This window comes from Bos grunniens, chromosome 27 (genome assembly GCF_055505025.1).
Source record: "Bos grunniens cultivar Pamir isolate PY7600 chromosome 27, Bosgru_T2T1.0, whole genome shotgun sequence".
Lineage (NCBI taxonomy): Eukaryota > Metazoa > Chordata > Mammalia > Artiodactyla > Bovidae > Bos > Bos grunniens.
The window spans coordinates 674511-689415 of record NC_141191.1 but is presented as its reverse complement, the minus strand read 5'-3'; the positions used below and the strand labels follow the sequence as shown (position 1 = coordinate 689415).

Here is a 14905-nt window from a genome sequence, read left to right as displayed (position 1 = left end):
CACAGCAGCTGCAGGGAAGTTTCTGTTCTCAGGGAGCAGACAGCTTCGTGAAAGTAGCCATAGGCAGCTCTCATGGCATGGGAAAGCCGTACAGCACATTCTCCATTGGGGATGCCTGGCTGCAGGGTGCAGGGCATGCGGTGGGAACAAAACCAAGAATCTACACTGGTCTGCTTGCTGATGGACCTGGCCATGCGCTCAGTCCAGCTCTGCGTGTGAAACCAGGTTAAAAGCCCAGGGCCCCAGGGCCCCAGGGAAGACATTGGGCTGCCTCAGTTTTCTGAGTCTAAAACTGGGATGACGACCTAGGGCTTTTGGTGACAGAGTGTGCGGCTCTAAAGCACATGTTCCAGCTTTCTTGTGTGTTTAGCTTAGGTGTTGTGAGTGTATTGCTGTTTACCCCATGAAATCACGTGTACAACATTCTGCTTTGTAACTGGACTTGTATTGTCTCTTTTTTCTGTTACCACCCATTTCATGTTAGCTGCATTGTTAGTCAGCTTATAATTAAATTAACCGTGAATCATTTTAGCGGCCTGTGAAGTGGTAACCAGTCCATTTTGTGGTCTTTTGACACTGTTTTTATAATTGGCATCATTGGCTAATTAGTTGATATTTAAAATTCTTTGATGATTTCTCTGTGGTTTCATGCTTGATTTCTTTCCAAATATTTGGAAAAGAACAGTTCTGTATGTTTTCCTTGCTGTTGGAGTTCTCTGACAGTGTGTCTGCTTTCATCATTGGTTTTGATTCCCTCTCTCATCCTGTTGTCTGCTTAGTCATCATGAATCCAGATCCCCCCCAGCCCCCGAAGCTGTAGTTTACCCATCCATCTCCCGTCCCCCGTCCCCTCACTTGCTCTGGTCATAGCCGTTCTGTGGTCCACAGCGTGTGTCCCCTTAGTCGGGTTTGTGCTTTGTCTTCATGTGTCATTAAATGGTGTTTTTTCCCCATAGCAGTAAGTTGAATTGGTGTATCACTGTGCAGTTACAGGAGAAGGCAGTGGCAAACCACTCCAGTACTCTTGCCTGGAAAATCCCATGGACAGAGGAACCTGGTAGGCTGCAGTCCATGGGGTCGCACAGAGTCGGACACGACTGAAGGGACTTAGCAGCAGCAGCACGCAGTTATAAGCATAATATATGTAGATGGATCCTAAACTACATATCATGTGTAATTCATAAATGAGATTGTGCTTACATAAAGAAATGATCCTCTTAAGTGTAGAATTAATGGACTTTTAGATATGCAGATGACATCACCCTTAAGGCAGAAAGTGAGAGGAACTAGAAAGCCTCTTGATGAAAGTGAAAGAGGAGAGTGAAAAAGTTGGCTTAAAGCTCACCATTCAGAAAACTAAGATCATGGTATCTGGTCCCATCACTTCATAGGAAATAGATGGGGAAACAGTGTCAGACTTTATTTTTTGGGGGCTCCAAAATCACTGCAGATGGTGACTGCAGCCATGAAATTAAAAGGCGCTTACTCCTTGGAAGCAAAGTTATGACCAACATAGATAGTGTATTCAAAAGCAGAGACATTACTTTGCCAACAAACGTCCATCTAGTCAAGGCTATGGTTTTTCCAGTTGTCATGTATGGATATGAAAGTTGGACTGTGAAGAAAGCTGAGCATCAAAGAATTGATGCTTTTGAGCTGTGGTGTTGGAGAAGACTCTTGAGAGTGAGTCCCTTGGACTGCAAGAAGGTCCAACCAGTCCATTCTAAAGGAGATCAGTCCTGGGTGTTCATTGGAAGGACTGATGCTAAAGCTGAAACTCCAGCACTTTGGCCACCTCAAGTGAAGAGTTGACACATTGGAAAAGACTCATGCTGGGAGGAATTGGGGGAAGGAGGAGAAGGGGAGGACAGAGGATGAGATGGTTGGATGGCATCACCAACTCAATGGACATGAGTTTGGGTGAACTCCAAGAGTTGGTGATGGACAGGGGATCCTGGCATGCTGCGATTCATGGGGTCACAAAGAGTCAGACACGACTGAGCAACTGAACTGAACTGACACAATATCCTTTCTGTGTTGGTGCTTGTATTTAAGACTGTAAATCTCATCAGCTTTTGCACAGTTAATGTCTCTATTAGACTCGTTAAAAAAGTATCTTCTATGGTTAATGTAAAGACTGCACCTGCTATTATGCTAGCTTTCATTCTTACATATTTTCACAGGGAACTTGCTTTAATGAATTTATTCTGAGAAGTTTTAAATCAAATTCTGTGTCAGAATTTTACATTAATGTCCAAAAGGTGGTTAGATTTGTTCAGTGTTAAAATAGATATTATGGTAACTTCCTCATCAGTTAAATTACTAAAGTATAACATGTTTTTGATTAAGAGAAACGAACTTATAGAGAAATTTGGCTGAGAATAGACACCTGTTAAGGCCCTTTGTTGTACAGAATGCTGTGCTTTAATAAATCATGATGTTGTAATAGAATGGTATCTTCTTGAGTAATAATTTATAGTGTTTCTCTAGTAAATCTCGAATAGCTTATTTAACTTCTGTGGTCAAAAAAAATGTTCTGTTTCCAGTCACATGTTCTCTAAATCTTCATGTCACTTACATGTTTGCCATCATTTTTGCTTTACTGTATTTGCCTCTACGGATTCTTGAAATTTTAGCTTCAAAGTCGCAAAGAATCTGGTTTCTCTTCATTTCTTTGCATGCATCTATCAGCCTAGTGATTTAAGGAAGCAGCGTCGAAAGGTAAACTGTTTACTAATTTAGCAGGCCTTTGTTTCTCTGTGAAGTATTGAAGAGTCCTTATCGTTTAACGTGAATGAACACTGTGTGGTTATGTCTTGGTGAATAATTGATGTTTTAATGGAAGTAATGAAACTCACCCACCACTTAAAATGTGCTGATGGTTCTGTTGGAAATAGGTCATTCGTTGGGACAGTTGTAACAGTTTGCCTTTCTCCCACTTGTTTGCCTTCTGATCATCTCATGCTTGTTTATAATAGACATAGTATTATTTATTATTTTTAAAAGTTTCTATACTTATGTTTTTGGCCATGCTGCACAGCTTATGGGATCTTAGTTCCCCAAGCAGGGATCAGACCAGTGTCCCGGCAGTGAAAGTGCCAAGTCTTAACCTTTGGACCACCATGGAATTTCCGCTTAGTGTTTTCATGTAAGAAATGACTGAATCAGAGCCATAGATGTTAGATTTGCGGGAAGCCAATTTAATGATGGTGGGTAGCAGTGTGCAGGAGACTCTGTGTGCCGGGCACGTGCTTTCCAAGTCTGTCATATCATCCCCAGGTGAGGTCCAGGCTGCTGCTATCCCCATTCAGCAGACATAGACACTGAGGCTTAGCGAGGCCGGGCACACTGCCCAGGCTCTCACACACAGCAGTGTGGTGCGGACTGGTCTGATCAGAGCCTGGACACTTAACCATGGTGCTGTCCAGCCCGCTTTCCTCCAGAGGCTCTCGTGTCCATCACGGCATCCCTGATGGAAGGAGCATCAGGAGGGAGCTCTCTGCCTCTCCCCTCGGGTCACTTGGATGAGCCCCTGTTGTTGGAGTCCAGTGCCCCAAGGGCTGGCCTTCCTTGTCCCTCTCCTGCTCCCAGCCCGCTGACCGAGCACTCCTGGGCCTTCCCGCAGGACTGGGGTGGCCGTGCTCCAGTTCAGGCAGCTCAGTGCACAGGAGACCTTCTGCTGAGCACAGCAGAGCAGCGCCGTCCCCCTGGGGTTGGTGACCTGGGTGTGCTGCTCGCCTGCTCTGTAGCCTGCTTTGCCCTCCTGTTCAGCGAGGACACGGCACTGCCCTTCCTAGCCACATGTTGCACCAGTGGGGCAGCTCCCATCCTGGGGGAGGGCAGCCAGGCGCAGACCCAGAGGCCTTCCTCAGGAGGAGGCCCGGGGGAAGGGGCTGGCCTGGGCCCTGACTCTGAGGCAGGTGTTTGTCTCCACTGAGTCCATAGTCAACCCAGGCGTGTCACTTTCCTGCTCTGTTCGTTGTTATTTTCTGATTTTTATAAATGCTTATTTTAACTTGAATTTGAGATTGATCCGTGTTCAGTTCCATGTGGAAAATTTCTAGCCTTTGTAGCCTTCTGTTGTCTGAGGGTTCTTGTTAGAGCTCAGGGGAGGGAGCCCAGTTTATCCAGCTGCCCTTAAATGAGTTCAGCTGTATTTTGCACTAAGTTACTTTGTTGTCACCAAGCTCCTGTGGGGCTGCACGGGATCAGTATTCTTTACAGAATCCCACCAAAAAAGCACAGGTTAGTTGGTTAGTTGGTCAAAACAACGCACTCATTGTTTATAACAATACATGCCATGCATGTTTCCTAAATCCTCCCCTGGTTTAACCACACACCGAAATGTATCAGTGAGACCTGTTTGGACCCTGCAGGGTTAATCTGTTCCCACACTGTCTTTCCTTTCCTCACACCCAGGACCAGCGGAAACGCTGGGAGTCCAAGAGAGATCATCTTCTTCTTCTTCTTTTTTTTTTTTTTTAATTAGTTTATTTTTTAACTGAAAGATAATTGCTTTACAGAATTTTCTTTTCTGTCAAACCTCAACATGAATCAGCCATAGGTACCCATATGTCTCCTCCCTTTTGAACTTCCCACCGCTCTAGGGTGATACAAGATCATCTCTTAGTGAAGACCTGGGGGTGCCTTATGGAAACCACTGTGAGCGAATGACACTCGAACTGCATGTAAGTACTTCAGTGGGTAGTCCCCAGTCTGTATGTTACCGAGACATACGATCCAGGCACATGGTGTTCGCGTGGAGGGGTTAGGTACCTTTTCTGTGTTTCTCTTGTTGTCATGGGTTCCAGTAACCTGCATCATCACTACAAATGATCTTGGATGGTGGCACAAGCTGTGTCTTTTTCTCCTTCAAACAGAAAGGTCTGGACGGCTTTGCTGAGAGGTTTTGTACTCTAGCTGTGGTGCTTCCGAGCAGCATCTGGCGGTGAGCACAGTCCTTTCATCAGGGCAGTTCATGCCGTGCAGGATTCAGGGTGCCAGCATCGCTCTGCTGTCCTGCCCCGCAGGGCCATCTGGTCGCTGGATTCCAGGGAGGGCCGAGGCCGGCTGCAGGGAGGCTCCCGTCTGGGGTCTCTGCACTCAGTCAGATGCTCTCGCTGCCCCATAGCCTCGCTTTTTTTGAACAAGACAGTCCTTGAAGATGGCATTAAGCTATAACAAGGGTTTTTTTGTACTTGGGGGAAAGCATAGCTAATAGATCTTCAAATAAGTTTCTGGTTATAATGTAAAGCCTGTGTGATTGCCTTTTTCAGAACAGTCTATTGTTAGCCAATTTGACACTTACCTCACTCCCTCAGCTGCCAGCTATACGGGAAGAGGTAGGAGATGACAAGACCGCCATCAAATGTGAAACCTCGACCCTCGCCTGGCCACGGTCGCTTCGGATGGGCCGCCTGCGCACGGGGGCGCTGCACACAGCCACCCATGAGGACCTCAGGGACGCCCACAAGTAAGTGACCTGTGTGTGCATCGTCAGTTTCAGGAGCCCTGCACCTCTTGTCTTGAAAGAGTTGCAAGGATGATTTTAAAGGAATACCACTGAGTTCGGTGCCTGTGTTTAGTGGTGAACTTCAGGTGCTGGGGAAGAAGAGCTCAGTGACCTCAGTGATTTTAGAAAATGTCCATCTCTACAGATTGACTCCTGTGGGAGCTTTCTTCCTGCTCTGGGTAGAGGGCACGTTCCTGACAGTGACGGCCCCATGCCTCTCGGGTTCGCTCTTGAGGGTCCCTCCCTTTTCTGCAGGGGTCTCCTCTCAGGAGACCCTGTCCCCTCCTGTGACTGACACTGTCCTCATTCAGACCACCACTTGCTGAGCTCCCGTCCTGAGCCAGGCAGCACTCGATGGGGGGCACGTGTGGTCACCTGACCAGCAGCCCTCCACGGTGACCGTCGCTCTCCTGCCACGGCCGGGGACGGTTACCCTGTGGGAGGCGGGGGGAACTACCCAGAGCAGGGGAGCTCGTCTTCTCCTGGAGCGCCGTCACCTGCCGAGCAGCGACCCTAAGGGAGGGTCAGAGCGCCCTCTGCACCAGCTGGCCTGGAGTCAAGCCCTCCTCTCGGGAGAGCTCGAGGCAGAGAATCTCAGCTTCCCGGTGCGGTTGTCTGACACCGGGGGCCTGCATTGCTCGTGTGGAGTGTGGTTGGTGAAGGAGACTCCAACTGTCAGCTGCGAGGTTGAGGCACGGGTGTTTCTGGGTGCCCGTTTCTGTCAGTAGCTCTTGTGGAGGGGTGTGTGTTTGCACAGGGGTGCCAGTTAAAGGTCGTTTTCTCTCCCCGAAGCTCCACAGGCTCTCAGGACAGCCCCGGGAATAACCCCAGCAGCAGCACCAGCAGCAAGGGTTCGCTGCACAAAGCCCCAAAGAAGAAGGGCATCAAGTCCTCCATCAGCCGCTTGTTTCGCAAGAAGGAAAAGGGCCGGCCTGAACACCCCAGCAAGGAGGCGTTAGGACCAGGTGGGTGCTTCACTGTTCAGAGGGAGGAGGGCCTGCAGGCATCTCCCTTCTGTGTCTCCCCTGTCGTCCCCACGAGGCTCCTGTCAATCACGCTGGGGGTCCTCCTGGGAGCAGGAGTGGAGGAGGCGTCTGTCTTCTCAATGGGTCTGAGATGATCCGCTGAGTTAATGAGTGGATGGTTGGATGGATGGATGAATTAAGAGTGGATGGATGGATTGATTAGTGAGTGGTGGATGGATGAACAGATGGCTGGCTGGCTGGGTGGATGAACGGAGCATGGAATGAATAAAGCAGATGATTGTACTCCAGTGCTAGAAACATATTCTACGAAATTGATTGAGTAGGAGCTGGGCGATGATTGTTTCATCCTAACAGTGACATGTGTTTGGAAACGGCCTAAGTGCTCCTCAGTGAGGGGTGAAGTACAATCTGTGGACACCCCACAAGGAACAGCCCGCCCTCCTTCCTGCCACCTTCCCCATCCCCAGGAGCTCATCAGGGGTTCTGCTCATGCCCCCCACCACACCCGACAGCCACACAGGTCCTCCTGGGGTCCCCTCATCAGACAGGGTTATCATCAGGCCCCCATATCACTCAGCTTCCTCTCCTTGAGGACAGCGTATGTTCCTGCCTCTTCAGCCACAAATGTGTTGAGTCTCGTTTGTGCTGGGTGTGGGATTTACAGGGGTAAGTAAAGCAGATGTGGTCTGGAGCACAGTTTAGTGACAAGACAGAAAAAGGAGCAGATTATTAAATGCTATCCCTATTAGTAGTAAATACAATGCTGAGATGGATGGTGCATTGATTATGTACCAGATGCCGTGTGTGCCCCTTACCAAGCAGGTGCTGCCCCCTCCCGATTTACAGAGGACAAAGTGACAGTCACCTGGTTAGGGAGTGGTTAGGGCAGGTTCACACCCACCCAGTGGGACCAGACACTTTGCCGAGCCCCAGCCACCTCTCTCGTGGATGAAACAGGAATGAGATGGCTCTATGGCCTGATGATTCAATGGACATGAGTTGGAGCAAACTCCAGGAGATAGTGAAGGACAGGAAAGCCTGGAGTGCTGCAATCCAAGGAGTGACAAGAGTCGGACACAACTGAGTGACTGAACTAAAACCTGAGTGTGTGCTAACCTGTTTCAGTCGTGTCTGACTCTGCGACCCCAGGAACTGTAGCCCACTAGCTCCTCTGTCCATGGGATTCTCCAGGCAAGAAGACTGGAGTGGGTTGCCATGCTCTCTTCCAGGGCATCTTCTCAACCCAGGGATCGAACCCACATCTCTCATTATCTATTGCATTGGCAGGCAGGATCTTTACCCCTAGCGCCACCTGGAAAGCCCCAGTGAATGCTGACAACTAGAAATGCAGAAAATGAGGGCTGCTGCTAAGTTAAACTGGAAGAGCAGCAAGCACAGGTTGTAAAGAGGAAAACACACGATGAGCGACAACAGCGCCAACAGAAACAAGGGATGCGTTCACCCACAGAAAGAAAATGTCTGTGCTGTTCGGAAGGGGGGCCCTCCAGCCCTTGGAGGGACAGTTGGAACCAGAATGAAAACCGAGGACATGGTCAGCAGTGCCCACCACACGGCCTGGGTGGCGTGGTGTCACTCACCAGGCTTCCTGTATCCCCAGAGCTGCTGGCAGTAACATCTCTGAGTGCCAGGCTGGGCAGCGTCCCCGAGTGAGCTAAGGCATCACTGCTCTCCTTCCAGTGCTGCTCCGGAGCCCTCTGTAGGCGGCCACCCTCATCCCCTGCCCTGCCACTTGCTGGGGCCCAGCTGTCCCCCTGGAATCCTTTCAGCCCTTGAGCTTGGGTGTTCCCAGCCCTCTGCCACACCGGACTGGGACGCAACTCAGGACTTGGGCTTGAGATATCAAGGAGACCGTGAATCTGGAAGGACACCACCCTGGGGCCTGTGAGAGAGCAGGAGAGCAAAGCCCCTACGGGGAGGAAGCAGAGCTGGGGGAACGTGCCCACAGCCTCCACTGCCTCCTGCACAAGTGCCTTTTCTTTGTCTCTCCTTGATCTGAAACAAAGCCCAGCTGCTGCTGCTCCGCAGGTGATTCCTAAAGATGCACCTCCTGCCAGAGCTATTGTCCTGCTGCTCTGGGGCTGCCTGAGTGTGCTCAGGAGTATCAGACAAGTAGGGCTGCCACACCTCATACTGGAGGTGGGGGGCCTGATACTGGGGAAGGGTCGGAGGTGGGGGGAGGGTTTGAGCGTCGGGGAGGGCCTGATGCTGGCCTAGGGCCGTGATGCTGGACTGGGCTCTGATGCTGGACTAGGGTCTGATGCTGGGGGAGGACCTGATGCTGGACTAGGGTGCATCATTTGGGTCCCCGTCAAGGTTGCCCTCGGACACCCCACGCTGTGACCGATGGCGAGCCTCGACACCTGCACTTTGTTCCCACCCTCGGCCCGCTGCTCACACCTCAGCAGCAGAGGGGCCCTGTCCCCGCAGATGCTGAAGTGATGGAGCCTCTTGTCTCCGGAGCCAAGGGCATGAACACACCGTCGGTCGTCCTCTAGGGACACCTATGCTTCCGCCTTCTGGCCTTTCCATTGCATCCGTCCATTTCTCTTAACAGAATGTCCGTGTGATGACACGGGCTCCCATTACCAGCTCTGGTCTGTTCTCAGTGAGAGTACAGCTTACCCTCGGCACTCTTTATTGGCCCTGGGAAATTTTGCTTCAGTACTTTATTGAAAGAAAGCAATAAATAATACTGTGATAAAAATAGTTCAAAAGTAGACTGTACATACTTTGTCACATATTCGGGAAGTTCACAAAAGATTAATAGGAAAACAGAATGATAACAATGAATTGTACAAGTAAATTAAAGGCGGAACCCACATGTAAAGAAACATGCTGTCTCTGTCTACCAAGATACCAGCTGCATAATAAATATCACACTGTGACCTGAACGCATCTCTTGCTGGCTTTTTTAATGTGCCGCTGAAAAAGTAAAAATTACATTTGCTACTTATACAATCCAGAATGGCTATGTCATCACAATCTAAAAATGTACGCCTAGGTCCATTCTTTAAACATGTTTACAATCATGTAAAAAGATGATTTCCATAAAAATAAGGCCTTTGTCAGAGCTACACTACCCTGTCTGTCTGGGAAGTGGCACCTTCACTGTCCAGCTCGATGGCTCTGTAGCGGGTGCAGGGCATCGAGATTGGTCCCCAAAGAGTCTCACCAGAGAGGAGGGATCCAGGTCCACAGAGACAGTGTTACAGGAGAGATTTTCAGTCTTCTTCTAGGCATCCTTTCAGCCCAAATTTCATTAGAAGCTCACATTTAACACCCAGTACTTTTAAATCACTTCATGCTGTGGACAAAAAGCATTTCTTGCTAGAAAAAGTACAGTTTAGGCCAGTCGTTAACATCCAACAACAATTGGTTGAAATTAAGTTTTCTTATTTCAGAGTGATTGTTGGAGAGCTTAGTTACATTCTGGAAGGATAATAAAGCACACCGTGTCATGATGATTTTACAATCGCAGGAAAACCCCTTCTCTCATGGCTTAACATTGAAAAATTAAACAAGAATAATTACAATAAATGCATCATTTACAAAAGCCCTGTGTTTGTTCATAGGATTTATACAGACAAGCACTACAGTACATTCATTTGAAAGACTGAAATCAGGTATCAGAACATGAAATTGATCTGAAAGGATATTCATAGCCTGAATATACAAGAAAAAGGAAGGAATTATATAAATGAAGTCATAAGTTTACATAAATATCAGAAACATTAAATTCTAAAATATTTTCTCTATGGTATTCATGAATTTTTCACTAATTAAAAACCCTGTAATATCTTCGGGTCCATGTAACAAGTATTAACAGAGTAAAGATTCCATCGAGTTCAAAATGTAGTCTTTGTTGTATACTGGATGCTGTATAAACATCTGGAGAATTCGTGCAGGTAAACTGGAAACACACACAGAAAAGTCAGTCCTGGGTTGGCAGCTGGTGCCCCAGCCCCTGCCCCTCCTGACACCCCCACCTCCCACCCCATTTGGGGCTTCAGCTGCTTTGAGAATTCAGAGAAACATGGAGGGCCAAGCAGATCAAGGAGAGAACTCTGTGGCTGACTTTATTCTGACATATAGCTAAAAGCTGCTGGTAAAAAAAACTCAAAAGCCCAATCCAGCTTTCTAGCCGAGATGTGAACAGGACAGAGCAGACAGCCTCCTGCCCTCAGAGTTGCTCGAGCAGGGCTGGGCCCCAGGGCCAGACCTACCAGAGGCCCACCCAGAGCAGCACCTGCAAGGGAGGGTGGCCCCTAAGCAGCAGCCGAGCCCCAGATGCCGGTGCACCTCCGTGTGAAACGCTGGCCTCCGTACGGAGAGGCCCAGGGCAGGGCAGCCTCGTGAACCCTGACGCTCTGGGCCCTGTTCCCTCCGAGAACGTGCACGCAGGGCGTGGCTGGCAGCACTGCCGCTGTGGGAGGGATACCCATGCGTCCCTATGCGAGGGGCCTTGGCCATGCTCTGACCACTCCGGCGGCAGTGGGGCGCCAAGGTCACGTTCTCTGGTGTGAGGGTTCTCCCAGGCTAACCTCCAGAGACCCACTGACCCTCCACTCCCTGGGGGGTGGGCTCCGTGCCCCCGCAGGACCAGGCCGGCCTGTACTCACCCCAAAGCACATCAGGAGCAAGTCTTGACTGTAGCAGAATCCAGCCCCTGCGTTCCCGCCACGCTGCCTGGTCCCATGAGCGCGGGAGGAAGGGTGCAAACACAGAGTGCGGTTAGTCGTGCAACGTCACATGGGGCACGAGGACACACAACGCACACCCGCAGCAGTGCCCACTCCTACTGAGGGTCTGGGGAAACTTCTAGAGGGTGGATGAGCCAGAGAGAGCGAGCCTGGGGGCTGCCACGTGGGGGTCCCTGCCACCCGGGGTGGGGGGAGGGAGGTCAATGGCACATTTGATGACGTAAACGTGGTCATGGGGACAGATACTCCACGTCGGCAGCTGCCAGTCTCTCCTTAGACCTACGGATTCACAGAGCTCCACATTCACAGATTCCACACAGTCTATTGTTATTCAATTTTACACTTACCTCATTCCCTCAGCTGCCAGCTTTACGAGAAAGAGGTAGGAGATGACAAGACCACCATCAAATGTGAGCCCTCGAGATCAGATGAGATCTGGCGCGTTCAGGGTGGTATGGCCTTAGAAGGAGGCGGCTGCCGCCGGGCGCCCTAAGAGCCCTGCACTGTGCCTCCCTTTCGCTCTGACCTGCCGGTCGGGCCAGCAGGCCGCACCTCACCGTGGGGGCACGTGCTGTACTTGAGCCGAACGACCCGCGACCAGACTCCGCCAGCCAATGCCGCCACGCCCCTGAACACTGCCACCCCGCGGCCAGCAAACGCCTGGCCAGGTTCGGCAGCCCGGAGGGCTTCCGGGACCCCCAGCGGCATGCCAGGCGTGCGTGCGCACGGGGCCTGGGGGGTGGGCTGAGGGGCGCGGAGGTCTTGGCGCCCTCCACCCCGGGCCTCTCCAGGCCCGGCCGTGCTCGGCGAGCCGGGCCTCCCTCGATCCCGTTCGCTGCCCAGGGCCATGCGGCCCGGAGGTGTCTGGCTTTCGGCCCTGCCGCCGCCCGACCCCCGTGGCCCTCGGGCCTCTGAGCCTCCTGTGGGCCTAGGCGCAACCCAGCCAGGGCCCTGAGCGCCCATCCTGCCTGACACCTGCCCGATGCCCAAACCCACCGGGAGCCACGGAGGCGCGGTCCACCCGAGTGCCTCAGCCCCGCCCCTTCGCCCTACTGAGGCCCCCACCTTTCCCCCATGCCGCCGGACAAGCACACAACCTTCCTGCGAGAGCAGACGAGCGACAGGCAGGCACACGGACAGACACACAGACAGTCGACAGCCCGCCGTCGCAACCTCATCAGCCAGAGCCATAGCACCTGTGAGAGGCCGGGGCCAGAGGAACGGACGGGCCGCCGGGTGTCAGGAGAGACAGAGGCAGAAAGAGATGAAAGTTCAGAGATAGACTCCAGGACTGTGAGAGGGAGATACAGATAGACAGACAGACAGACGCGTGCGCGTGCGCGCGCACACACACACACACACACGGAGGCAGAGACAGAGGGAGACACAGAGTGAGTGACAGAGAGACAGCAAACAGGAGACAGGGGAGAGAGGATGGCATCGGATCTGAGACAGACACACTGGCACAGCCCGTGACGCACCTCAGAGGAAGTCACGCGGAAGAAGCAGCTTCCCCAAGGGAGGGGGCGTCGGCTTTGGGCCGGGCCCGGCTGGACGCGGTGCCCTGGGGCTGGCGGTCACCCGTGGGGACCCCAAGACTTCCTTGAAGCCGAGGTCTCAAAGGTCCCCTTTGGCCTGGCTACCTAAGGCGAGACCCAGCCCCCATCCCCAGGCCAGAGGGTGAGTGTGTGAGAGTGTGTGTGAATGTGTCGGTGGGTGAGGGTGAGGTCGGGTCGACTTGGGGCCGAGTGAATACCCAGAGTGGAGGGGGGAGGGTGTGGAGGCCGGGGGTTGGGAAGCTTGCGTGTCCTCTTGCTGTCTCTCTCTCCCTCTTTCTCCGTCTCCCTTACCTGTGGTTTCTAGCTCTTGACCTGTCTCGGCGGCAGGGTGTGTGTGTGTGTGTGTATACCTCCAAACCCAAAGCAACTTTCTATGGAGACATAGTGAAGGGTAAATGCATTCTTACTCATCTGATATATCCTAAAACACTGGACATGTCTGGACTCAAACTTTCAGGGCCGCCTTCCTGCCACCTCTGGCAAGCATTGATGGTGCAACTGTAATCCTCTAAAGGACCAAAAGTCCTGTACAAGTCCAGACATCTGCTCTGTACAGTCTCTTCCTGCAGTACAGAAAGGTATAGAACAGAATGACACATTCTTTGTTAATTGTACAGAAGAATCAGCTGCTATCTGCTGCCTAGTCAACATGGTCAACATGAGGAAGTCAAGCAAGAGTTCCAAATCTCTTGAATGTGGTCCTTGGAAATACTTCTGTTCTTAGTTGCTCAGTTGTGCCCAACTTTTATGCTACCCATGGACTGTGGCCAGTCAGGCTCCTCTGTCCGTGGCATTTCCCAGTCAAGAATACTGGAGTGGTTTGCCATTTCTTTCTCCAGGGGATCTTCCCGACCCAGGGATCAAACCTGAGTCTCCTGCAGGTGGATGCCTTCCCATCTGAGCCACAATACAACTAATTGCCTAGTCAAAATACAAAGAAAAAAGCTAGTGTTCTACTAAGTGGAAAGATGATTTAAGAAACGGAAGCTTTCCTTTGTTGGTATATTTGAATCTTTATTTAGTTTTATTTTATTTTTATGATTAAGGCTACTTGAACAAGGCAATGGAGAAACCCCAGAGTTGAAAAGCAATTGACTTTTTAAAAGAAACATGTGGCAGGTGAAAATTTCTTCATTTTTTAGAGTTGGTTCAATGCAAAATCTTTATTCAACAAATATGACTCTTGTGAACTTTATTTCAGATCTCCACGATGAATCACTAAGGCATCAAGGAAGAAAGGAGTAGAGGTGGAGAAAAAAAGAGCAACCTTTCCCCTTGGCTCCATCTCAACCAGCTGCTTAGTTCCTTCATCTCATGGACTACGATCTGGGATAATCTTGTTTGTCTGATTTTTGTTTGGGGACCGTTTCTAGTCACAGGGCTAGAAACAGTGGAGGGGGTAAGCCCTTCTTTCCATTCCACATCAGACCCAGTGGGCAGTCCAGGCCCTGCCCACTGCATTGAGTCTGTAGCAACAGAATCACCAGTGATGCTGGTTAACAGTGCATATTGCTGGAATCCACTCCATTCGCTACTGACTCTTTGAGGTGGTGGTCTGGAACCTATACCTGGAAACTTTCTTGATGATTCCAAATCACACCAAAGTCTGAGGACTATGGAAAATCTTCACATTTCTGGAAGAGCTGCACACCTCCAGAAGGAACCACAAGACTTGCCTGAAATGGTAAAGTTATAAGTATTGGACTGAAAGTTGGAAGGTCTCCACCTTTGCTATGTAAGTAAAATGATCTTTCTTTGAAATGAAAATGGATAATACTAAAAGTTCACATTGTTCTAGAGCATTAAATAAAAAAAAACCCTGAATTATAGAAATCTGATGTATGAGTTCCTGGAAAGCAAGAACCTATATTTATTGATATGTCTTCATGCCTTAGATCGTCCCTTGAATATAGTGTGCACATCAACAGAAGAAAGAAAAGAACTGAATAGACAAAGATACAAAGAGATCCAAAGTGCTGAGCCAAGTGAAAAGCTGAGGCTTCGCAGAACTTTTCTGTCTTTCACACACTGAATAAATATTGAGCACCTACTATGAGCTAGTAGGCATGCAATATGTTTCTGGAAATAGAATGCTGAGAGAAGAAGAAACACAGTTCCTTCTTTCAC

General features: G+C 50.3%; 1 protein-coding gene across 1 annotated transcript; it reads right to left on the bottom strand.

Annotated features, from left to right (window-relative positions):
* Positions 1 to 11708: 11708 nt before the first annotated feature.
* Positions 11709 to 12497, bottom strand: LOC147343339 (uncharacterized). Its single transcript, XM_086379842.1, has one exon. It carries the CDS (start codon positions 12408 to 12410, stop codon positions 11709 to 11711), a length of 702 nt encoding a protein of 233 aa, XP_086235968.1. The 5' UTR covers positions 12411 to 12497.
* Positions 12498 to 14905: the final 2408 nt, after the last annotated feature.

What these genes read in the sequence shown, in the direction of transcription:
- LOC147343339 (XM_086379842.1), bottom strand. Translation starts at nt 12,410, where the DNA reads ATGGCTCTGGCTGATGAGGTTGCGACGGCGGGCTGTCGACTGTCTGTG.